The sequence below is a fragment of the Bubalus bubalis genome, chromosome 17 (genome assembly GCF_019923935.1).
Source record: "Bubalus bubalis isolate 160015118507 breed Murrah chromosome 17, NDDB_SH_1, whole genome shotgun sequence".
NCBI classification, from domain to species: domain Eukaryota; kingdom Metazoa; phylum Chordata; class Mammalia; order Artiodactyla; family Bovidae; genus Bubalus; species Bubalus bubalis.
The window spans coordinates 24,319,945-24,344,811 of record NC_059173.1 but is presented as its reverse complement, the minus strand read 5'-3'; the positions used below and the strand labels follow the sequence as shown (position 1 = coordinate 24,344,811).

The 24,867-nt window shown below is 45.6% G+C and overlaps 1 protein-coding gene and 1 non-coding gene across 12 annotated transcripts in view; both read right to left on the bottom strand.

The window, feature by feature from the left end:
- The window catches only part of GLT1D1 (glycosyltransferase 1 domain containing 1), a 173,876-nt gene extending 158,235 nt beyond the window's left edge, over positions 1-15,641 (bottom strand). For 2 of the 11 annotated variants that reach the window (XM_044930293.2, XR_006545586.2), the window contains exon 1: positions 14,755-15,641. In XM_044930293.2, the coding sequence (XP_044786228.1) occupies positions 14,755-14,822 (68 nt within the window). In that variant the 5' untranslated portion in view covers positions 14,823-15,641. The remainder of the gene's footprint in view (positions 1-14,754) is intronic. The other 9 variants (XM_044930294.2, XM_044930295.2, XM_044930296.2 and 6 more) reach the window with 7 other exon arrangements.
- TRNAE-UUC lies at positions 7,344-7,416 on the bottom strand. The gene has a single exon. It is a non-coding gene; the product is annotated as a tRNA-Glu (tRNA).
- Positions 15,642-24,867: the final 9,226 nt, after the last annotated feature.

The following is a 24,867-nucleotide window of genomic DNA, read 5'->3' as shown; positions in this document are numbered from 1 at the left end:
AAAAATAATTAAGTAAATAAAAACTTTTTTAAGAAAGGAAGTTCAGATAAGTTAAGAGAAACCATGCTGGTCTTGAAACCATGATGAAGCTCAGCAAGATGAAGACCTGTCAAGGCAATGCCACATGAACCTGTGAGCCCTAGCTCAGGAGAGTAAACTGGAGAGAACACTGCCCCCCTTGCCTCTCCATAAATGCAGTGAGATAATAACAGCACATTTGTGGGACATGGTGTTACCTTGCATATTATCTCCTTTGGTGAGTTCTGCAAACTGTAAAGTGAATCTACTTTTTAATGTGATTCTAGTGGATTCTTATACTTGAGAGATAACTGTTAGGAAGTCACTCTTTTTAAAATAATGCAAACATATAGTCACAAAACAGGTAAAGCATCTAGATCAGGTCTCCTGAACCCAAAAGACTGCTGAGCTCAGACTGATGAAGTAAATGAACTTGGGGCAAAGAGGAGACAACAAGAAATGAGGGGTCCTACATCAAATGGAGGAGAAGGCAATGGCACCCCACTCCAGTACTCTTGCCTGGAAAATCCCACAGACAGAGGAGCCTGGTAGGCTGCAGTCCATGGGGTCGCTGGGAGTCGGACATGACTGAGCGACTTCACTTTCACTTTTCACTTTCATGCACTGGAGAAGGAAATGGCAACCCACTCCAGTGTTCTTGCCTGGAGAATCCCAGGGATGGGGAAGCCTGGTGGGCTGCCGTCTATGGGGTCGCAGAGTCAGACACGACTGAAGCGACTTAGCAGCAGTAGCAGCAGCACATCAAATGGAAGAGACAGGTCCCATCTGCAGGGTGAGTCCTACACTGTCTAATAATAAAGCCAACTGAGCACTGCAAACGTGGCAAGTTGAAAAAAGATGTGCTGAGTGTAAAATATATGTACAGGGACTTCCCTGGTGGTCCAGTGGCTAAGACTGCACTCCCAATGCAGGGGGCCTGGGTTCGATCCCTGGTCAGAGAACTAGATCCCACATGCTACAACTAAGAGTTCGCATGCCACAGCTAAAGATCTTGCATGCCACAACTAAGACCCAGTGCAATCAAATAAATAAATACAGCTCAATCATAATTTTTGTATTGACAACATGTTGAAATAATATTTGGATATACTGAGTTCATAAGACTGTATTATTAAAATTAATTTGATCTGTTTCTGCTTTGTTTAAAGTGACTACTAGAATGTTTTAAATGACACAGTGGCTCCCTTTATGTCTAAACACATGGGATTACATCCTCTTCAGCTCTGGAACCCCTTCATGGATCACTGCCTTGTCGTGGAGAAGAAGGTTGCATAGCAATGAAGCTGTGAGCCATGCCATGCAGGGCCACCCAAGGTGGACAGGTCACAGTGAAGAGTTCTGACAAAACGTGGTCCACTGGATGAGGGAATGGCAAATCGCTCCAGTATTCTTACCGAGAGAACCCCATGGACAGTATGAAAAGGCAAAAAGATACGACACCAGAAGATGAGCCCCCCAGTTTGGAAGGTGTCCAGTATGCTACTGGGGAAGAGCAGAGGGCAATCATGAATAGCTCCAAAAAGAGTGATGTGGTTGGGCCAAAGTGGAAATGACACTCAGTTGTGGATGTGTCTGGTGATGAAAGTAAAGTCTGATGCTATAAAAAGCAATACTGCATAGGAACCTGGAATGTCAGGTCCATGAATCAAGGTAAACTGAACAGGATCAAGCAGGAGATGCAAGAGTGAACATCGACATTTTAAGGATCAGTGAACCAAAATGGATAGAAATGGGCAAATTTAGTTCAGATGACCATTATATCTACTATTGTGGGCAAGAATCCCTTAGAAGAAATGGAGTAGCCCTCAGTCAACAAAAGTGTCCAAAATGCAATACTTGGGTGCAATCTCAAAAATGACAGAATGATCTCTGTTCACTTCTAAGTAAACCATTCAACAACACAGTAATCCAAGTCAATGCCCCAACCATGAATGCTGAAAAAGCTGAAGTTGATTGGTTCTATGAAGACCTACAAGACCTTCCAGAATTAACACCAAAAAAAGATGTCCTTTGCATCATAGGGGATTAGAATGCTAAAGTAGGAAGTCAAGGGATACCTACAACATTTATTTTTCCCTTAAACCTTCAAAAATTGATGCTTTTGAACTGTGGTGTTGGAGAAGACTCTTGAGAGTCCCTTGGACTATAAGATCAAACCAGTCAATCCTAAAGGGAATCAGTCCTGAATATTCATTGGAAGCTGAAACTCTAATACTTTGGCTACTTGATGTGAAGAACTGACTCACTGGAAAAGACTCTATACTGGAAAAGATTGAAGGCAGGAAGAGAAGGGGAGACAGTGAATGAGATGGTTGGATGGCATCACTGACTCGATGGACATGAGTTTGAGCAAGCTCTGGGGGGTGGTGATGGACAGAGAAGCCTAGCTTGCTGCAGTCCATGGGGTCACAAAGAGTCAGACACAACTGAGTGACTCAACTGAACTGAACTAAAACTTCAAAAGTTCAGAGGTCTGCTTTTCCTCTTTCCTTTACTGATAAGTATCAGTAAAGCTTTCACTCTGAAATATGTCAACTCTGTCAACTAAAAATTGGCACTTGCTAAGAGCATTTGCCAGTTTCTACATAGCTCAGTTGGTAAGTCATCTGCCTGCAATGCAGGAGACCTGGGTTCAATTCCTGGGTCAGGAAGATTCCCTGGAGAAGGAAATGGCAACGCACTCCAGTATTCTTGCCTGGAGAATCCCATGGACAGAGGAGCCTGACAGGCTACAGTCTATGGGATCGCCAAGAGTTGGACATGACTTAGCAACTAAACCACCACCACCACCACCAAACAAGAACAAGGGCATTTACCATCTGCTTCTGTGGAGATTGAACCCTGTGCTGATGCAGCTATTGATCTTCAATACGGGCTGAGGGAATCCAAGGTGGAATGAGACACTCTGTGTTCCAGGGAATCTGGTGGGACAGGTCTTTAGATAGATAGATATTTCCAGGAACTGATTTCATGATCCCAAACTTTGTATCTCTTCATATCTAGGAAAGCACTAAATCCCTTCATGGTGACATCGGCTTCTCATGACTAGCAGAAAACCTTGTGTAAAGTAAGTGCTCAATTGCATTGAACTCCCCTATTGACCTTCCTTCTTCCCATTGCCTCTTTGGAGCAGTCTCTCAGAGCTATCAGAGGTGCTGTCTCCCAGGCTGCAGCCCTCATTTTACCCCAAATAAAACTTAGCTCTCAACTCTCACGTTGCACTTTTTTGTCGACACTTCGATAACATCCATTTCCACTTCCCCTCTTCCTTGAACATCCGCATCCCTCATTTCAGTGTGAAGCACTCAACTCCAGGATCCAATCAGAGCTTGCCACCTATGCATACAACCAGCCCAGGGCAGGCACTCTGGGACTTGAGACTGCACTTTCAGGGACTCAGACTTGTGTTTCTTGCTGAAAGTGAAAGTGAAGTCGCTCAGTTGTGTCCGACTCTTCGCAGATCCCATGGACGGTAGCCTACCAGGCTCCGCCGTCCATGGGATACCATCCATGGGATTTTCCAGGCAAGAATACTGGAGTGCGCTGCCATTTCATTCTCCAGGGGATCTTCCCAACCCAGGGATCAAACCCAGGTCTCCTGAACTGCAGACAGACACTTTACTGTCTGAGCCACCAGGGAGAGTTCTGTTTCTTGCTGGGCTTGAACTGAATAGATATAGAGTTGGGAGGTGCCAGCAAAGAAAACCTGACAAGCATGGGAAGTGGATACAAGACAGAGAGAGCAACTGACTCCCATCCATACCATCTTAAAAGTAATATCATGCCCGAAGTCTGCCCTACCTTCAGTCTTTTTATAGGATAAGCAGCTAAATCCCTTTCCTTGTCCACGTGATTAGGGTTGGGTTTTCAGTGACATGAGGCTGCAAATCTCTGCTACTATTATAGACCATCGGATTAGAGCCTTTCTTGTTCTTGATCTAAAATCCTGTCTAGCTTCTCATAAACCATCAGGGTCTCTAATCACAGAGGTGATCTTTCCCCGAGGCCCTTCATCCCTTCCACAGCAACAGTACTCTGACCTCAGAGGGTCACAAAGCCCCTCCCTGTCCCCTATTTCTTGTTTGTAGAAAAAGGCTTTCGTTTCCTAGACCCTCCCCGAGTTCCAAAGAGCAGACTCAAGCAGTTATTAATTAGGGAAGGGAGGGAACATAGAATAGAAGCAACCATCAATTGCTCAAAACAAAACAAAAAAGTAATAAAGAAAAATTTTTTAAAGAAAAACAAACTCCCAAAAATAGAAAATAAAATAAGAAAGGATAATTTAGTGATAAAGCAAGAGTCCTGCTCACAGACATAGAGAACAAACTTACAGGTTGCCCAGAGGATGGATGAAGGGAAAGAATAGTTCCAAAGTTTGAGACTGACTTATACACACTGTTGTATTGTAAATGAATAGTCAACAAGGACCTATTGTATAGCACAGGGAACCTGCTCAATGCTATGTGGCAGCTTGGATGACAAGGGAGTTTAGGGGAGAATGGATACATGGATACGCATGGATGAGTCCCTTCACTGTTCACCTGAAACTATCACAGTGTTGCTTGTTAATCAGCTATACCCCAGTACAAAATAAAACGTTTTAAAAAAGGAAAATTACAGCAGCAACAACAAAAAGAAAACCGGATATCTCAAGTTAAGGAATTGAGGACTTTTCTATGTATTGGGAAGATGCAAGAGTCTGGGCTTGCTGAAATCATTCCTTTGGTATGCACCTCAGCTATCTGGGGCCAGTATCCTGGGTTTTCACATCCTGAGATTCCTCAGGCTGCAGTCTGATGTCTGCTATTAATAGATGGCAGGTATTTTTTCCTTCCTGAGTGTCCTCAGGGCTCACCAGCTCACCATCAGTGGCGGCTGCAATTGCCAATGACTGTGATGTCCTTGTCTACTGATATGGCAGGAAATATTCAATTTTTCACATCTCTTACATCATCTCTCTCCTCTGCTACATCATCCCAGGTCCTTCCAAATCATTTTCAAGCCTGTACTCTCCCTTTGTTCCTATGTCACCCACCTCAGTCCCTCACTCCCAAATCTTGCTAGCATTCAATCCAGAACCTTCACCTGGCAGCTGCCCTCTCTTGATAACTCTTCAGATGCCTCCACTTCTCAACTCCACAAGCTGCTTCCTGTCTCAGGGCATCCCCACAGGCGGGTCCCTTGGCCAGAAATACTGTTCCCAACCTTTCTCCCTCTTCATCCAATTAACCCACAGGTTTTAAGCTCCAGCTTAAAAAGTGATTTCTCTTGGGATTTTTCCAGTGACCCAGCAGTTAAGGTTCCATATTTCCAATGCACAGGGTGTGGGTTCCATCCCTGGTTGGGGAACTAAGAGTCCACATGCTGTGCAGTGTGGCCAAAGTAAATAAATAATAAAAAATAAATAAAAAGTTTTTTTCTCTTATGCAAACATTCACAGCAGCCCTATTCACAGTAGCTAGTAAGTGCAAACAACTCAAATGTCCTTCAGCTGACGGATGGACAAGCAAAATGTGATATGTCCATAAATGGAATATATTATTCCACTATAAAAGAATTAAGTACTGATGCATTCTGCAGAGCCTTCAGAAAGGACCATATAGAGTATGATTTCATTTATATGAGATGTCCAGAAGAGGCAAATCCATGGGGACAGAAAGATTATTGGCTGCCTGGAGCTTGGGGAGGGGCACTGGGGGGTGAGGGGGGGATGACAGCTAATGGGTCTGGGGTGCCTTTTGAGATGGCTAAAAATGTTCTGAAATGAGATAGTGGTGATGGTTGTGTGACTTTATGAATATACTAAAAACCACTGAATTGGATGCTTTAAAAGGGTGAATTTTATGGTATGTGAATTATATCTCAATTAAAAAAACTGCATGAGAAAGGAAAAGCTATTTCTCTGGGGAGCCTCCCAGACCCTCTAGAAATAGGTCTGTCCTTTGAACACACTCGTGTGTGTGTGTGTGTGTGAGCGCACTCAGGCATGTCCAGCTCTTTGTAATCCCATGGACTGTAGCCTGCCAGGGTCCTCTGCCCATGGAATTTTCCAAGCAAGAATAATGAAGCAGGTTGCCATTTCCTACTCCAGGGGATTTTTCCGACCCAGGGATCAAACCCACGTCTCTTGCGTCTCCTGCATTGGCAGGTGGAACGCACTCTTTCCACCTGGCAGTTCTTCCTAGCATTGATCATATTGTAATTAAAGAATCTGTGTGATTGTACATTCGTGCTAGAATGCTGAAACCTTCTTTCAAATGACGGCATAGCGTTGAGCTGATGTGCTAAAAATTCTCTGGCTGAGCAGCTGCTGGCTTCTGCAGGGCTAACCTGTCTTCCTCTGTTCCAGAGCCTTCCCAGCTCTGTGCCCCTGGAGATGTGCAATAATAAATATTTGCTGAATGAAAACAATAAGCAACAATGATTTTATCAGGGGAAAAGATGAAAGCCTTTTCTCACTGACTTAATGTACACCTGCAGTTTCTGAAACTGGGCAGGACCCTGTGGGGCTTCCGGGTATGGAAGCCTTTATAAGAAATAGGCTTCATACAGCCTCGGTGACCTTCCCTGAGGTCCAAAGAGCAGGTTCAAATAGTTGTTTATCAGGGAAGGGAGGGGTTGCGGAGACAAGGGAAGAGCAGTCAAGAAACAATACTGCAGCTTTGGGACAGGGTCCTGGTTCCATGTCAAGGGGTACATAGAACAGTATCTTTGAGCTCTTCTGCAAAGCCAAACCCCCAGCAACACTTGGTGGTTACAGCAGAATTCAGACCTATACCAGCAGAGGGTCCCTGGGCAGTAGGGTCAGGGCTGTATTAGATGTGATGATATTTGCTTTCCTCCTTTTTTTTTTCCCCTCCAGTGCATTTCCACAAAGTCTTCTGTTTGCTTCTGTTATCTAAACTACTTCCCATCAAATAAAATCACACTGTGTTTCAGATGGAGGAAAAAGAGAATACACAACCACACACTCCTGTACAAAGTCTGGCTCTCTCAACACAGAGACATTGCATTCACTCTGGTGTCAGCACTGGTCCAAGCACCAACTTTTAGAACTCCCTACTCTGCTGTGTGATTCTGTTTTTTTTGTTTTTAATTTTTGGGCCCCACCAAAAAATTAAAAATTAAATTGAACCTATGCCCTCTGCATTAGAAGTGTAGAGTCTAAACTACCGAACTCCCAGGGAAGTCCCAGAACTGTGGACCGAGGAAGCCTCAATCTTTCACCACCTTTTCTTGTTTTTCATCTCTTGTTTTTCCTTTTTTTTTTTTTTGGCCAAAATAGGTAGCTTGTGGGATCTTAATTCCCCAACCAGGAATTGAACCAGGGCCCTCAGCAGTGAAAGTGCTGAGCCCTGACCACTGGACCACCAGAGAAGGTCCTTCTTTTCCATCTCTTTTCTTGCATTTTCTTTTCGACTAAAAAAGATGCACAGCTTGAGAGTTTTGAGTTAAGTTTTATTTGGGGCAAAATGAGGACTGCAGTCCGAGAGGTAACATCTCAGATAGCTCTGAGAGACTGCTCCAAAGAGGCAGTGGGGAAAGATTAACATATAAGGTTTTGGTTAAGGCAGAGCTCAATACCATTAAGCATTCATTTTACAGAAGGTTTTCTTCTAGTCATGAGGATCTGAAGAGGAACCAGAAATCAAATTGCCAACATTTGCTGGATCATAGAGAAAGCAAAGGAATTCCAGAAAAACATCTACCTCTGTTTCATTGAATACACCAAAGCCTTTGACTGTGTGAATCATAATAAACTGTGGAAAGCTCTTAAAGAGATGGGAATACCAAACCATCTTACCTGTCTCCTGAGAAACCTACATGTGGGTCAAGAAGCAACAGTCAGAACTCAGTATGGGACTACTGATTGGTGCAAGATTGAGAAAGAAGTATGATAGGGCTGTCACCCTGTTTGTTTAATCTATATGCTGAGTACATCATGAGAAATGCCGGGCTGGATGAGTTACAAGCTGAAATCAAGAGAAGCGGGAGAAACATCAACAACCTCAGATATGCAGATGATACCATTTTAATGGCAGAAAGAGAAGAGAAACTAAAGAGCCTCTTGATGAGGGTGAAGGATGAGAGTAAAGGGCCGGCTTAAAACTAAATATTAAAAAAACTAAGATCATGGCATCCGGCCCCATTACTTCATGGCAAACAGAAGGGGAAAAGGTGGAAGTAGTGACATATTTCCTCTTCTTGGGCTCTAAAATCACTGCAGATGGTGACTGCAGCCATGAAATCAGAAGACATTTGCTTCCTGGCAGGAAAGCTATGACAAAACTAGACAGTGTGTTGAAAAGCAAAGACAATACTCTGCTGACGAATATCCGTACAGTCAAGGCTATACTCTTCCCAGTGGTCACTTACGGTTGTAAGAGCGGGACCGTAAAAAAGGCAGAGTGCTGAAGAATTGATGCCTTCAAACGGTGGTGCTGGAGAAGACTCCTGAGAGTCCCTTGAACAGCAAGGAGATCAAACCAGTCAATCCTAAAGAAAATCAACTCCAAATACTCATGGAGGGACTGATGCTGAAGCTGAAACTCCAGTATTTTGATCAGCTGATGGGAACAGCTGACTCATTACAAGTCCCTGATGCTTGGAAAGATTGAGGGCAGAAGGAGAAGAGGGCATCAGAGGATGAGATGGCTGGCTGGTATTACCAATGCAATGGGCATGAAGTTGGGCAAACTTAGGGACATGGTGAGGGACAGAGAGGCCAGGCGTGCTGCAGTCCATGGGGTTGCAAAGAGTCAGATACAACTGGGCAACTAAACAAAACAAACAAAAAGGATTGGGATCATAAAATCTGTTCCTGAAAATATCCTACTATCTAAAGACCTGTCCCACCAGATTCCCTGGAGCACACAGTCCTCACTCCACCCTGAACTCCCTCAGCGGGCGCTGAAGGTCAACAGCTAAAGCAGCACAGGGTTCAATCTCCAGAGGCAGATGGCAAATGCCCTTGTTCAGTCGCTGGCAGCGCTCTTGGCAAATGCCAATTTGCAGTTGACATCCTTAAACCTTTAGCCACACTGAAGGAGGAAACAGACAGAGCTGAAATCCATCTTAGGCCAGGCTGCGAACATTAGGCTACATGCATGGTCACCCTCCCAATGGACTCTGAACTTTGTGCCTGGTTTGTCTGTAGAAATGGCATACCAATGGAAAACCAGACCCCACCGGGATAAAAGAGCCTCAGGACTTGTACTTGGACTCTCCGTTGCCTAAAAGAATATGCTAATTATCTCTGTAATAGAACAAAGTGGTAAATTCCATTATGTTTATTGGGATATGACCACAGGCCTATTGATAAATGTCCACTGTTTATTTAGTCTTGTGACACATGAATCATGGGTTAACTTTGATCATATCTCTTTTACCTTGTCCAGACTAGTTTCAAGGAATTTGGGGAGGTGGGTTTGAGCAAGTACACTTAGGGTATATAAGGTTTTCACAAAAACTGGTCGGGGTCCTTGGCCAAAAAGAGTAATAAACTGCACTCCACTATCTGCATTGTCCTTCTGAGTGAGTTTGTTTCCCGGAACGCATGGCTACAACACCACAGACAAAACTCTAGAAGGCAATGGCACCCCATTCCAGTACTCTTGCCTGGAAAATCCCATGGACAGAGGAGCCTGGAAGGCTGCAGTCCATGGGGTTGCTAAGAGTCGGGCAGGACAGAGCGACTTCACTTTCGCTTTTCACTTTCATGAATTGGAGAAAGAAATGGCAACCCACTCCAGAGTTCTTGCCTGGAGAGTCCCAGGGACGGGGGAGCCTGGTGGGCTGCCGTCTATGGGGTCGCACAGAGTCAGACACGACTGAGGCGACTTAGCAGCAGCAGCAGCATGGGACATAGTAATCTATCAAGTCTCTGATGGTCTGATTTAGAGCAGGGGTCAGCAAACCTTCCCTGGAAATGGCCAGAGAGTAAATACCTTTGAGTTTAGAGGTGCAGGATCTCTGACCTACTACTTGACCCTGTTATTGATTTTAGCCTAACAGCAGGTGTCCTTTGACACTGATCTCCCGTTACTTTGTCCCAAAGAGAATCTATGACTTTTTTTTTTTTAACTTGTGCAATTTAAATTTCCACCTTTACTGTGAGGAACTGACCTGAACCCATTCGCCAGGCTCAGAGAGTCCTCAGGATTTGGGGGTCCTTCTGGAAGTTGTTGAAAGCCTCAGGGGATTAAAAGTGAGAGGAGGGAAACATGGATCCCCTCACTGGACCTGGCTTCTAGCTGAGCCAGGTGACACAGTGGCGACACTGACCAAAGGGAGATGCAGACAGCAGGGTTGCTGGGTGGGCAGGGCTCCCTGATTCTCCTCCACACAAAGGCCCCCATAACCCTGCAGCAAACCACCTACACAGTTCTCTTCTTTATGACATGCTGCATGCTGGTGAACAAACCTCTGATGCAGGTTTCTAACATTCATGGGGCTTAGGAGACAATCCCAGAGAGTAGGCCTTGATTAGGGTATTTTAAAATTCTGCAAACAGGACTTCCCTGGTGGTCCAGTGTATAAGAATCCACCTGCCAATGCAGGGGACATGGGTTCGAGCCCTGGTCTGGGAAGATTCCACATGCTGTGAGTATCTAACCCTTGAACAACTACTAGCCTATGTTCTAGAGCCCGTGAGCTGTAACTCCTGAAGCCCACATACCCTAAAGCCCCTGCTCCACAACATCAGAAAACTCGGCATTGAGAAGCCGGTACACTGTAACCAAAGAGTAGAAGCCCTCAAAGGAATGAAGACCCAGCACAGCCAAAAATAAATGAATAACTGAAGGTCTTTCGTGACTTGGGTCTACCCCTCCAGCTACATCTGCTGACTCCACCAAGAGCAGGGATTGTCAGCCTCAGCACCACTGACATTTTGAGCTCATTCCGTCTTTGTCATGGGCTGTCCTGTGCATTGGAGGGTGTTTAGCTGCATCCCTGGCCTCTACTCACAGGATGCTGGGAGCTGTGACAACCAAAGATACCTCTAGGTATCGCTCCGTGTTCTCTGGGGGGAAAATCACTCCCTCCTCCGTCACACATTTTCTTGGCCTCTGCTCCCATCAAGAAGCATGGACCTATGGGACTTCCCTGGCAGTCCAGTGGTTAAGACTCCAAGCTTAACCACTGCAGGGATCATCAGTTCAATCCCCGGTCAGGGAACTAAGATCCTGCATTGCTCAAGATGCAGCCAAAAAAAAAAAAAAAAATCAATGACCTAGAATATTCTGTATTGCTTAGTTTGCACAATTTGGTACAGAAGGGATCCGCTTTTACCAACATCCCACCTGCTTGCCCTTCAACCCGAGACACCACCCCCTTCACACTGACCCTTCCCTGCTTTGCCAACTAAGGTACATAGTCTCATGACCAGCCCATGTTTACTGAGTGAGTACTAAGTACCACACCCTGTTTCAAAACACTCACATTTGATCCTAATAACAAGCCTATGTGGCAGGTTTGAGCTGTGATTATGTAACCTGACCTACATCTTAGAGATCTTAAGCAGGGAAGCTGGCAAGTGAAGGCAGGAGATCTGAACCAGTCTAAGTCTAGCCCAGGATAGCTCCCCAGAGTGCCCTGGATGTTGTCCTGTGCCGTGTGGATGTGCCCATCGCAAGTCAGCATCACCATTTATATATCACGTGTTCATTCACAACTACAAGCTTGAGTGCGCAAGAATGGACCCATTTCCCCTTTTTGTAAGCCCAGTCTTATCTAACTCAGCCTGCCCAGGTAGACTGATGGTTTGGAACCCCAATCTTATTCATTTGGGGGGCTCCCTCCCCCATGGCCCAGGGTCACTGGAGGATCACAGGAGTCTCCCTCAGAGAAACTCTGAACCTCTGGCTCTCACTGCTTTCTGGTAATTGGGTCCAAGGGAAGTCTGTTGCCAAGGAAACCTTCCCCTCCCCTTCAGGATACACAGCATCATTTCCTCAAGGAACCCAGGCTTTCACAAGACAAAAGATATCTTCCAGCAACTTCTGCTTTTCCCCTTTTCTACTCCCATCCCCAGCAATCTTCCTGAGTGCGTGAAGGGGAGGCCAAAGCCTGGTTCTGATGAGAGAGACCGACCAAAGCAATATTTTGCATCCTGTACAACCAGTAAAAAAAAGAACACAGTAACTAAAGGGCCCTGCACCCTTGCTAAATGTCTGTGGCAGTGCCTGTCTGGTGCCCCTGGAAGCCCTTTGGTGGGTGAGGGCCTTTGGGTGATTTGGCTTGATGTGTGCACCTTGAGGGGCTTCCCAGGTGCTGCTAGTGGTAAAGAATCCACCTGCCAATGCAAGAGACATAAGCGACACGGCTTGATCCCTGGGTCAGGAGGATCCCCTGGAGGAGGGCATGGCTACACTCTTCAGTATCCTTGCCTGGAAAATCCCATGGACAGAGGAGCCTGGTGGGCTATACTCCATGGGGCTGCAAAAAGCTGGTCGTGACTGAAACAACTTAGCCTGCACACATGTGTGGCTAGCGTTAAGGAGTGGAGTGTTAAATAATGGATGCTTTCTCTAGTTTCCAAAGCATAAACTATGGGCGCAGGCTCTGCTGGGCTGGCCACTCTCTCTGACCTCCTTTCCTCACCACAGTCCAGGGAGTACGGCTTTCTTTCTGTTTCTCAAGAGCCTATTCTGGTCCCAGGACCTGTGTTGAGCTATTACCTTATCTTGGGACCATCCACCCTTCCAGATCCCCAAGAGACTGCCTCCTTCTGTCACTGAGGTCTTTATTTGAATGTCACCTCCTGAGAGAGCCCTTCTCTGAACCCACAGCCTCAATCACCTCCTTTATTTCTGGTTAATATCCCCAAATCTCTCTTCCTCTCACAGAATGTGCTCCTTGAGGGTGAAGACCACTGTGTGCCTCCTGGCTACTTGTGTCCAAATGAGTGATGACTGGGACTTCTGCAGTGGTCCAGGGGTTAAGACTCCAAACTTTCACTGCAGGGGGCACAGGTTCAATCCTTAGTTGGGGAAGTAAAATCCCATATGTGGCACAGCATGGGAGAAAAAAAATAAAAATAGTGGCAAGCACAGCTGCCTTCCAAATGAGTGATGGCAGCGTCACTATCTTAAACCTGTATGGTGAAAATTTTGGTCGCAAAAACTGTAAACTTCAGAACACTGATGTATCTGGTGGGCCATTCTCACTGATGCACTTCAGGAAAACTAACATATTCAAGGGAGAAAGCGGGGACAAGAAGTGGTAGGCACGGCCCCATCACTCATTCTCATGATGAGGAAGCAGGTTCACAGAGGGGAAGTCAATTGAGAAATTACATGAAGCAAGTCACTCTGCCTAAAAAAAATAAAAGGCTGCTATGAAACTTCAGCCAGGAGATCAAACCAGTCCATTCTAAAGTATATCAGTCCTGAATATTCATTGGAAGGACTGATGCTGAAGCTGAAGCTCCAATACTTTGGCCACCTGATGTGAAGGGCCAACTCGTTGGAAAAGACCCTGATGCTGGGAAAGACTGAAGGAAGGAGGAGAAGGGGAGGACAGAGGATGAGATGGTTGGATGACATCACCGACTTGATGGACATGAGTTTGAGCAAGCTTAGGGAGTTGGGGATGGACAGGGAAGCCTGCCATCCATGGGGTTGCAAAGAGTCAGACATGACTGAGCAACTGAACTGAATTGAACTGAACTGAGCTTCAGGCACTAATCAGTTCCCTCCTTGCCCTGAGGACTTTTACCTTCCAGCAGGGAGAAGAGAAAAAGTAGATGGGTAAATCTAGAAAACAAGAAAACTGCAACTGCATTAAAAGACAAATGTTAAGAAGATAACCAGGCAGGGAGAGGGGCAGGTAAGCAAGAGAGAAGACTAGTTTGTTTCTTAGTGTGTGGGTAGGTGAGGTGGGTGTGTTGACCATGTGACAGCGCTTGTGGAATCTTACTTCCCCCGCCAGGGATCGAACCTCCATCCTCAGCATTGCAGGGTGGATTCTTAACCACTAGACCACCAGGGAAGTCCAAGGGAAGGTACTTAGGATGGCAGGATGCAGGAACACTGGTTTGTACTTTTGCTGCGCCTTCTGCCTGGAAATCCTGGTTAGCCACCCGCCCTCCCCCCACACCCCGCCAGGCCGCCCCGGCTTCACGGAACGCTCCTGGCACCCAGGATTCTGCGCAGATGTCACTCCAACAGGGAGGCCTCCCTGAGCATCCTGCCTGAAACAGCACACGCGCACACGCGGCCCCTGGCCTGTCTATACGGGTCTATAGGTATCATCACTGTATATATGGACCCATATGCTTTTATTCTTCCTCTAGCGTCCCCACTGAAATGTGGCGTCCGGAAGCCCCGACTCGGGGTTTCGTTGCTGTCTCCCCAAACCTAAGATATTCACAATCAATAGGGGGCATCCCTGAAAGCGGCCCCGGCGAGATGCGCGCGGAGAGCGCCGAGAAGCCTCCGCCGCGCTGCCTCGCGGGGCCACCCCGGTGCCGGGTATCACTGGGATCACCCGCCGAGCGGCCCCGGGGGGCTCATTAGAATCGGAGCGCCAGGCTAGGGCCCGGGCCCCCGCGCCAGAGCCAAGCCAGCGCGCGCCTTGCAGCCCCGCGTTCCCCGGGCCCCGCGCCCGCCGGCGGGTCCGTTTGGGCGCGCGGTTCGGTCGGGGAAGCCAGGTCGACCCCTCCCCGCTCCCTCCCGGTGCCCTCGCCGAGGCCCCGGGCGCAGCCTCACCTACCGGACGCGCTGGGCGGTGACTGCGTTGCCCGTGTGCCGCCGGAGCACCGCCAGGAATAGGAGCCGCATGCCGCCGCCGGCGCCCGGCCATCCACCGCCCGCCGAGGCCGGGCCCGGGGCGGGGGTGGGGCCGCGGACCGGGGCGGCGGGCGGCCGGGCTCAGTCAGTCCGCCCGCGGCTCCCCAGGCCGCGCCCGCGCTCGCCGGTTCCGGCGCCGGGGCTCTGGGGCGTGCGGGGCGGCGAGTGGGGCGCGTGCCCGGAAAGGTAGGGGGTGGGGGTTCGTCCGCGAGGTCCCTCCCATGGGACCAGCACCGGGGCATCCGCGCGTCCCCTACATGGGAACCAGAAAAGGCTCCTCTGGTGGTCCCAGAGTGACCATATGTCTGCATCCATGTGGCCTGTAATCTGAGATGATAACAGGTCCTTTTCCACTTAGACAAGGAGGGCTGGGTAGCCACAGTCCCCTCCCAAAGGGACCAGGGTTAGCCACAGGTTCCCCACCACACACACACGCACACTCAGAGGAACCAGGGTGGCTGCCCATTGCTCCCTTGGGGACCAAGGATTGCCAGTCCCTTTCCACGGCGGCTGGCACAAGGGGTGATGACCAAATCCCTCCTACAGGAACCAGAAGAGGCCATAAGTGGACTCCCAAGGGAATCAGGTTGATCTGATGTCCACTCCCATGGGTACCACCACGTGGGATTTCTGATATCTTTTAAAAATGAGAGATCGTGCAATATTCAGCCACCATTCCCACAGTTGTCTGAGCTAAGAAGCCGTTGCCCTCTTTGGAGGTATTGAGATAAACTAAGGCATAATTTTAAGTTTAAGCAAAAATTCATTCCCATTGGGCAGTACCAAACCAGAAGTGGCCAGGAGCGCGCCACTAACAGGAGCAGGGGAGAGGCTATTATAACTTAAAGGCAGAAGCAAAGTAAGGAACTTCAGTTCAGTTCAGTTCATTTCAGTTGCTCAGTCGTGTCCAACTCTTTGCAGCCCCATGGACTGCAACACACCATGCTTCCCAGTCCATCACCAACTCCTGGAGTTTACTCAAACTCATGTCCATTGAGTCAGTGATGCCATCCAACCATCTCATTCTCTGTCATCCCCTTCTCCTCCTGCCTTCAATCTTTCCCAACATCAGGGTCTTTTCAAATGAGTCAGTTCTTTGAATCAGGTGGCCAAAGTACTGGAGTTTCAGCTTCAGCATCAGTCCTTCCAATGAATATTCAGGACTGATTGCCTTTAGGATGGACTGGTTGGATCTCCTTGCTGTCCAAGAGACTCTTGAGTCTTCTCCAACACAACAATTCAAAAACAGCAATTCTTCGACACTCAGCTTTCTTTATAGTCCAACTCTCACATCCATACATAACTACTGGAAAAACTACAGCTTTGACTAGATGGACCTTTGTTGGCACAATAATGTCTCTGCTTCTTAATATGCTGTCTAGGTTGGTCATAACTTTCCTTCCAAGGAGTAAGCATCTTTTAATTTCATGGCTGCAGTCACCATCTGCAGTGATTTTGGAGCCCAGAAAAATAAAGTCAGCCACTGTTTCCATTGCTTCCCTATCTATTTGCCATGAAGTGATGGGACCAAATGCCATGATCTTAGTTTTCTGAATGTTGAGTTTGAAGCCAACTTTTTCACTCTCCTCTTTCATTTTCATCAAGAGGATCTTTAGTTCTTCTTTGCTTTCTGCCAAAGGGTAGTGTCATCTGCATATCGGAGGTTATTGATATTTCTCCTGGCAATCTTGATTCCAGCTTGTGCTTCATCCAGCCCAGTGTTTCTCATGATGTACTCTGCATATAAGTTAAATAAGCAGGGACAATATACAACCTTGACGTACTCCTTTCCCGATTTGGAGCCAGTCTGTTGTTCCATGTCCAGTTCTAACTGTTGCTTCTTGACCTGCATACAGATTTATCAAGAGGCAGGTCAGGTGGTCTGGTATTCCCATCTCTTTAAGAATTTTCCACAGTTTGTTGTGATACACATAGTCAAAGGCTTTGGCATAGTCAATAAAGCAGAAGTAGATGTTTTTCTGGAACTCTTGCTTTTTCAGATGATCCAGCGGGTGTTGGCAATTTGATCTCTGGTTCCTCTGCCTTTTCTAAATCCAGCTTGAACATCTGGAAGTTCACAGTTCACATACTGTTGAAGCCTGGCTTGGAGAATTTTGAGCATCATTTTGCTAGCATGTGAGATGAGTGCAACGGTGCAGTAGTTTGAGCATTCTTTAGCATAGCCTTTCTTTGGGATTGGAATGAAAACTGACCTTTTCCAGTCCTGTGGCCACTGCTGAATTTTCCACATTTGCTGGCACATTGAGTGCAGCACTTTCAGAGCATCATCTTTTAGGATTTGAAATAGCTCAGCTGGAATTCCTTCACCTCCACTAGCTTTGTTCATAGTGATGTTTCCTAAGGCCCACTTGACTTCACATTCCAGGATGTCTGGGTCTAGGTGAGTGATCACACCATCATGATTATCTGGGTCATGAAGATCTTTTTTGTATAGTTCTGTGTATTCTTGCCACCTCTTAATATCTTCTGCTTCTGTTAGGTCCATACCATTTCTGTCCTTTATTGTGCCCATCTTTGCATGAAAAGTTCCCTTGGTATCTCTAATTTTCTTGAAGAGATTTCTAGTCTTTCCCATTCTATTGTTTTCCTCTATTTGCATTGACCCCTGAGGAAGGCTTTCTTTCCCTTCTCCAGGGGATTTCTTATCTCTCTTTGTTATTCTTTGGAACTCTGAAATCAAATGGGTATATCTTTCCTTTTCCTCTTTGCCTTTTGTGTCTTCTTTTCTCAGCTATTTGTAAAACCCCTCAGACAACCATTTTGCCTTTTTGCATTTCTTTTTCTTGGGGATGATCTTGATCATTGCCTCCTATACAATGTCACAAACCTCCATCCATAGTTCTTCAGACACTCTATCAGATCTAATCCCTTGAGTCTATTTGTCACTTCCACTGTATAATTGTAAGGGATTTGATTTAGGTCATACCTGAATAGTCTAGTGGTTTTCCCTACTTTTCTTCAATTTAAGTCTCCCAGTCTTGTTTTTGCTGACTGTATAGAGCTTCTCCATCTTTGGCTGCAAAGAATATAATCAATCTGATCTCGGTATTGACCATGTGGTGATGTCCATGTGTAGAGTCTTCTCTTGTTGCTGAAAGCTTAGTTGGCTCTCTGTGATTGGTTATCCTTAGGTTTCAGTTCTGTAACCTTGAGGCATTTACAGCTTAGGTTTTGGTTTGATTGGCTCAGATGGAAAGAATCTGCCTGCAGTGCTGGATACCTGGGTTCCATCCCTGGGTGGGGAAGATCTCCTGGAGAAGGGATGGCTGGCTACCCACTCCAGTATTCTTACCTGGAGAATTCCATGGACAGAAGAACCTGGTGGGCTACAGTCATGGAGTTGCAAAGAGTGGGACACAACTAAGCCACTAACACTTTCACTTTTTCTCTTTTGGTGTGGTTAAGGGAGCACCGGGGCATTTAAGCCCTCAGTCAAGTGGCCTCTTTGTTTAACAGATGGGACCTGAGCTTCCCAGTTTACCACAGTGGTTGTAGGTGCATTTCAATTTCTTTGTGAGCTCAATCCGTATTCCTGTTCTTAGAAGAAGTTAAAGTTTATATCTTGGCTCCATAGTCACCAAGGACAGAGACTTTTTTCTTTCTACTCCAGCATCATAATGTTTGGCCTTTATTCTTAAGATAGTTTCTAGGTGTAATATGATTGCTGGAGCTCCAGCCATCACATTCACATTCCAGGTCAGCTGGAAGGAAGGATATAATGCTGCATTTCATTTTAAGGGCTCCTCCTGGAATTTCACACAGCCTATATGACTTTATCTTACTGTGTGCATGACCACATCGTCCATCCCAGACAGCTAAGAAATGCAGGCTGTTAGCTGGGTATATTGCCACCCTGAATAAAATGGTGACCTTGGGTAACCAAAAATTTCTTTTTCACGGCCGCCATTTAATCCATTTCAGAGGCTCCTTTTCACAGATGGCTGCATGTATGAAGGTCCCCAATGACTCATCTGGGATTGTTCTCTATCTCCCCGCCCCTAGTGCTCTCTGTCTCTTCTCTACTGACCTCATTATGTTTTGTGATCGGGGTGAAGTGCTCACCTTCGCTTGTCTGGCACCAGACAACAGTCATCAATAGATGCTTGTTGAGTAAAGTCACTGAATTCACTCTGATGTGAGATTTTATCCCCTTGAGAATGCATTTCTGATTTTTTTAGTGAAAGTCAGTGCTGCCACAGTAGGCTTTGCTAGGCTGAAACTCACTTTTATTCAGTTTTCCTGGAATACACCTGTTCCATGAGGTAAGATATTCTGACATATCTTTGGGGGACCATTACTTTATCCTTTCATGGCTTTCGTTTACCCATTTGTAAAATGAGAAAAGCTATAAACAGTATCATAGTTAATTAGTTCATTTTGATGAAGTCTTTTATGATTTTCCCAGGTAGGTAATATAAAAGGGTACGAAGACAACTGTGTTATTATTGAATAATGTAGAAATAATTATGAGGCGGAAAGGAGGTAGAACTTGGTGTCTCATAGGAGTTTTCTCCAGATGCTTCTAACATAAGGGTCTTAAAATATACATAATGCAAAATGTGTGTGTGTGTGTGTGTGTTTCTTTTTTTTTTGATCATAGTGTTTGTTCAGACTATTTCTCTAGTTCCTAGCTCTGGGTGGGAGAAAATGAAAGTTTATTATCTACCCTGCATAAAAGTGATAGCATTTTCAAGGGAGGGCACTGTGGGCATATTGGCTTTAAAAATGGCTCTGTGACTTAAAAAAAGAAAAAAAGTCAACACTTACATCTCTCCCCCCATTCCCCACCCCCTACCTCCCCTCCACCCGCCCTTCTTGACATTAATAAATGGGGTTCTGCTTCTTTGTTTCCATCAGAGTTTTCCATCTTTTTTTGTTTCCTCCCCCCATCCCACCCCCCCTCCCCATGCTCTTGGCTGCACCCTGACATGTGGGATCTTAGTTCTCCAACCAGGAATCAAACCCACACCGCCTGCAGTGGAGGAGTGGAGTCTTAACCACTGGACGACCAGGGAAGTCCCCAGAGTTTTCCATCTTTGCATCTTCATTCCTCTCCTTAGTATTGAGAACTACAAATGGGGTGTGTGTGTGTGAGTGTATGAGAGAGAGAGATGGAGAGGGAAGGAAAGTGAGAAATCTTCATTAAAAAAAAAAAAGATACATGTAGAACTGTGGTTTAAGTGTGCCGCTTATGTTTCCTTTTCCTGGCTTTCACTGACAGCACTTGAAAGTGACCAAAAAAAAGCTGTTAGTCTGAAAATAACTAGTTCCTTCTAGTGTTCTTTAATGAACAGGAGGAAGTCAACCAGGACTAAGTGCTTTTCCCTTTTGGCTTTGAGCAAGAAAGCAGGCCTTTGATTCCCACTGCTGTTCTGACGGCTGAGCAGACTCTCTTCATAACTTTTCAGCAGGAGGATGCTCACCCTAAAGATTCTCATCAGTGCTGAAGGAGACAGTGAGTTTGACAGCTATATGGCTTCCTATTTCTAATTATGCAAGAGACACAGGTCCAATTCTGGGCACAGTGGAGCTTTACTAAAGGGAAGGTGTTCCAACTGCTTCCAGTAACAACCTGTTGCTTGCAGAGGCCCATAGTTATTCTTTCAGGTTGTCAACTTATTTTTATTACATGACCAAGTTTTATTATATAGCCATACAGATAAACAGGTTTATAAAATCTCACAGCATCCCACTCTCTGAGAGCAGCGCGATTAATACTTTTTCAGGTTTTTCCATACTTAACAGGTAAATTTAATCATCCTAGCAGTGGTTGCAGACCCTGAGCTTGGCAACGTTCTAAACACTCAGCATACTCCCGGACCTTCCCCCAGTCCTAGATGGTAGGTACTATGGTCCTCACCACTTTCCAGATGAGGAAACAGGCATAGAAACTTCCCAAAGTAACACAGGGAGTGTGGATTTTTTACTGTGATTTTTCTAGCTCTGCTTTGGAGTTACTATTTTATTGTGGCTGATTTTTATTCTGTTTTGTGTTTGTGACTGCTACGAAAGGTAGAAACACTCTACACTTTTTTGGGGGGTGGGGGGTGGGGAGGTAACTGCTCTTTTGACAATTATGATAGGCAACATTCTACCTCAAGATTTCCCACCTCTTGTTGTACATTCTTCCAATTTAAACACTTATCCAGGTGAAGCTATAAGAGAATTTGCAAAAGTGATTAAATCCCCAAAGCAGTCGTCCATAGGACTTCCCTGGTGGTCCAGAGGTTAAGACTTTGCCTTCAGATGCAGGGGGTGTGGGTTTGACCTGTGGTTGGGGAGCTATCTCATATGCCTTGCAGCCGAAAAACCAAAACACAAAACAGAAGCAATATTGTAACAAATTTAATAAAGATTTATGGTCCACAAAAAAACCAACCAAACAAACAAAATCAAACAAAACTGATCAGTTGCCCTCCATAGAGAGATTACGCAAGCTAAGTCAAACCCGCTAACTGTCTCTTTAAAGAGACCGGGCATTTCCCGATGTTGGAAAGATGCAAAGTAGGAGAGAGGATTTGATGTCAGGGAGGTTCTTTAATGATGGCTTGGGGCATAAACGAAGTCCCATGGCAAGGAGTACTAGAAGGTGGTAGAGGCTGAGAGCAACGCCCAGATGCCAGCCAGCAGGAAATGGATACCCCTGCTCCCCGCCTCCCCCCACCATCTCAAAGAACTAGAATGAACCACTAGTACAGGAGCTCTAGGTGACCTCTCGGCCGCCCCACACCTTAATGTCAGCTGGGTGAGACCTTGGGCTGAGAACCCAGTCAGCCCCGCCCAGCCTCCTGAACTGCAAAGCCTCCAAATAATAGGTCAGTGTTGTTTGAGCAGCTAAGGTTGTGGTCATGTGTTATGCAGCTTCCCTTGTGGTTCAGCTGGTAAAGAATCCACCTGCAATGCTGAAGACCTGAGTTTGATCCCTGGGTTGTGAAGATCCCCTGGTGAAGGGAAAGTCTACCCACTCTACTATTCTGGCCTGGAGAACTGAGACACGACTGAGTGACTTTCACTCACAGGAAAGTAATACAAAAACATATCAGCAATACTTAGAACCCACTTCTATATTTTCGTGTGAATAACTACATAATATTACAGAGTATGTATGCACTGTAATTCATTTAATCAATGCCTTCTGGAGTGAACATTGACATTTTAGGAATCAGTGAACTAAAATGGACTGGAATGGGTGAATTTAACTCAGATGATCATTGTATCTACTACTGTAGGCAAGAATTCATTAGAAGAAATGGAGTAGCCACCATAGTCAACAAAAGAGTCTGAAATGCAGTACTTGGATACAGTCTCAAAAACAACAGAATGATCTGTTCGTTTCCAAGGCAAACCATTCAATATCACGGTAATCCAAGTCTATGCCCTGACCAGTAAGGCTGAAGAAGCTGAAGTCGAACAGTTCTATGAAGACCTACAAGACCTTCTAGAACTAACACCCAAAAAAGATATCCTTTTCATTATACGGGACTGGAATGCAAAAGTAGAAAGTCAAAAGATACCTGGAGTAACAGGCAAATTTAGCCTTGGAGTACAAAACAAAGCAGGTCAAAGGCTAACAGAGTTTTGCCAAGAGAATGCACTGGTCATAGCAAACACTCTCTTCCAACAACACAGGAGAAGACTCTACACATGGATATCACCAGATGATCAATACCCAAATCAGACTGACCATATTCTTTGCAGCCAAAGATGGAGAAGCTCTATACAGTCAGCAAAAACTGGGAGCTGACTGTGGCTCAGATCATGAACTCCTTATTGCCAAATTCAGACTTAAATTGAAGAAAGTAGAGAAAACCGTGAGACCGTTCAGGTATGACCTAAATCAAATCCCTTACAATTATACAGTGGAAGTGACAAATAGATTCAAGGGATTAGATCTGATAGAGTGTCTGAAGAACTATGGACAGAGGTTCTTGACACTGTACAGAGGCAGGGATCAAGACAATCCCCAAGGAAAAGAAATGCAAAAAGGCCAAATGGCTGTCTGAGGAGGACTTACAAAAAACTGTGAAAAGAAAAGAAGCCAAAGGCAAAGGAGAAAAGGAAAGATATAGCCATTTGATTGCAGAGTTCCAAAGAATAGCAAGGAGAGATAAGAAAGCCTTCCTCAGTGATCAATGCAAAGAAATAGAGGAAAACAATAGAATGGGAAAGACTAGAGATCTCTTCAAGAAAATTAGAGATACCAAGGGAACATTTCATGCAAAGATGGGCTCAATAAAGGACAGAAATGGTATGGACTTAATAGAAGCAGAAGATATTAAGAAGAGGTGGCAAGAGTACACAGAAGAACTATACAAAAAAGATCTTCATGACTCAGATAACCACGATGTTGTGATCACTCATCTAGAGCCAGACATCATGCAATGCAAGGTCAAGTGGGCCTTAGGAAGCATCACTATGAACAAAGCTAGTGGAGGTGATGGAAGTCTAGTCGAGCTATTTCAAATCCTAAAAGATGATGCTATGAAAGTGCTGCATTCAATATGCCAGCAAATCTGGAAAACTCAACAGTGGCCACAGGACAGGAAAAGGTCAGTTTTCACTCCAATCCCAAAGAAAGGCAATGCCAAAGAATGCTCAAACTACTACACAGTTGCAGTCAACTCACATGCTAGCAAAGTGACACTCAAAATTCTCCAAGCCAGGCTTCAATAGTATGTGAACCGTGAACTTCCAGATGTTTGAGCTGGATTTAGAAAAGGCAGAGGAACCAGAGATCAAATTGCCAACATCCGCTGGATCATCTGAAAAAGTGAGAGAGTTCCAGAAAAACATCTACTTCTACTTTATTGACTATGCCAAAGCCTTTGACTGTGTGGATCACAACAAACTGTGGAAAACTCTTCAGGAGATGGGAATACCAGACCACCTGACCTGCCTCCTAAGAAATCTGTATGCAGGTCAAGATGCAACAGTTAGAACTGGACATAGAACAACACACTGGCTCCAAATTGGGACAGGAGTACGTTAAGGTTGTATATTGTCATCCTTCTTATTTAACTTATATGCAGAGTACATCGTGAGAAACGCTGGGCTGGATGAAGCACAAGCTGGAATCAAGATTGCCAGGAGAAATATCAATAACCTCAGATATGCAGATGACACCACCCTTATGGCAGAAAGCAAGGAAGAACTAAAGAGCCTCTTGATGAAAGTGAAGGAGGAGAGTGAAAAAGTTGGCTTCAAACTCAACATTCAGGGAACTAAGATCATGGCATCTGGTCCCATCACTTCATGGCAAATAGACAGGGAAACAATGGAAACAGTGAAAGACTTTTTTGGAGGGGCTCCAAAATCACTGCAGATGGTGACTGCAGCCATGAAGTTAAAAGATGCTTGTTCCTTTATACCCAAAATAGGAGTGTTGCATGGACTGTTACAGGGAACTAATAGTCCCTGCTTCTTTAAATTTTTGATGATGGGTTTTAACCCTTCCTTAACCTCAGGTTTCAGTGGATACTGCTTCTTATGTGGAAATAAGTGTGGGTCGTTGAGCTTGACAACTACAGGAATAGCATTTTGTGCTCGACCCACAGATTTTCCAACAGCCTATAGTCTAGGATTTACGTTTTGTTCAGGGAGAGAAAGGGAGAGAAAGGGAGGGCTCCGTATTCATGAAAACAGAGGCATGGACCTTGCTCAGTATATCCCTCCCCAAAAGGGATAAGGGAGATTCTGGCACGATCAGAAACTTGTGTGAAAATAGCACAGAATCCCAGTTACAGCATAAAGAATAATTGAAACAATACCTTTTGGCTCATCCAGACAGTCCCATTACAGAAGTGGATCAGGAAGAAAGTGGGCCAGGGGCTTCAGTAAGCACAGAGTAAGTTGTCCCAGTATCTAAAAGGAAATAGATGGATTGGCCCCCCCACAGTTATTAATACCTGGGGTTCCTCGGGTGTAATTAGGACGGGAGCTTGTGTGGGGACCCCCAGGTACCTTCAGTCCTGATTGTCCCAAGAGTCTGACCCTGGAGACTGACGCATCTGGGGCC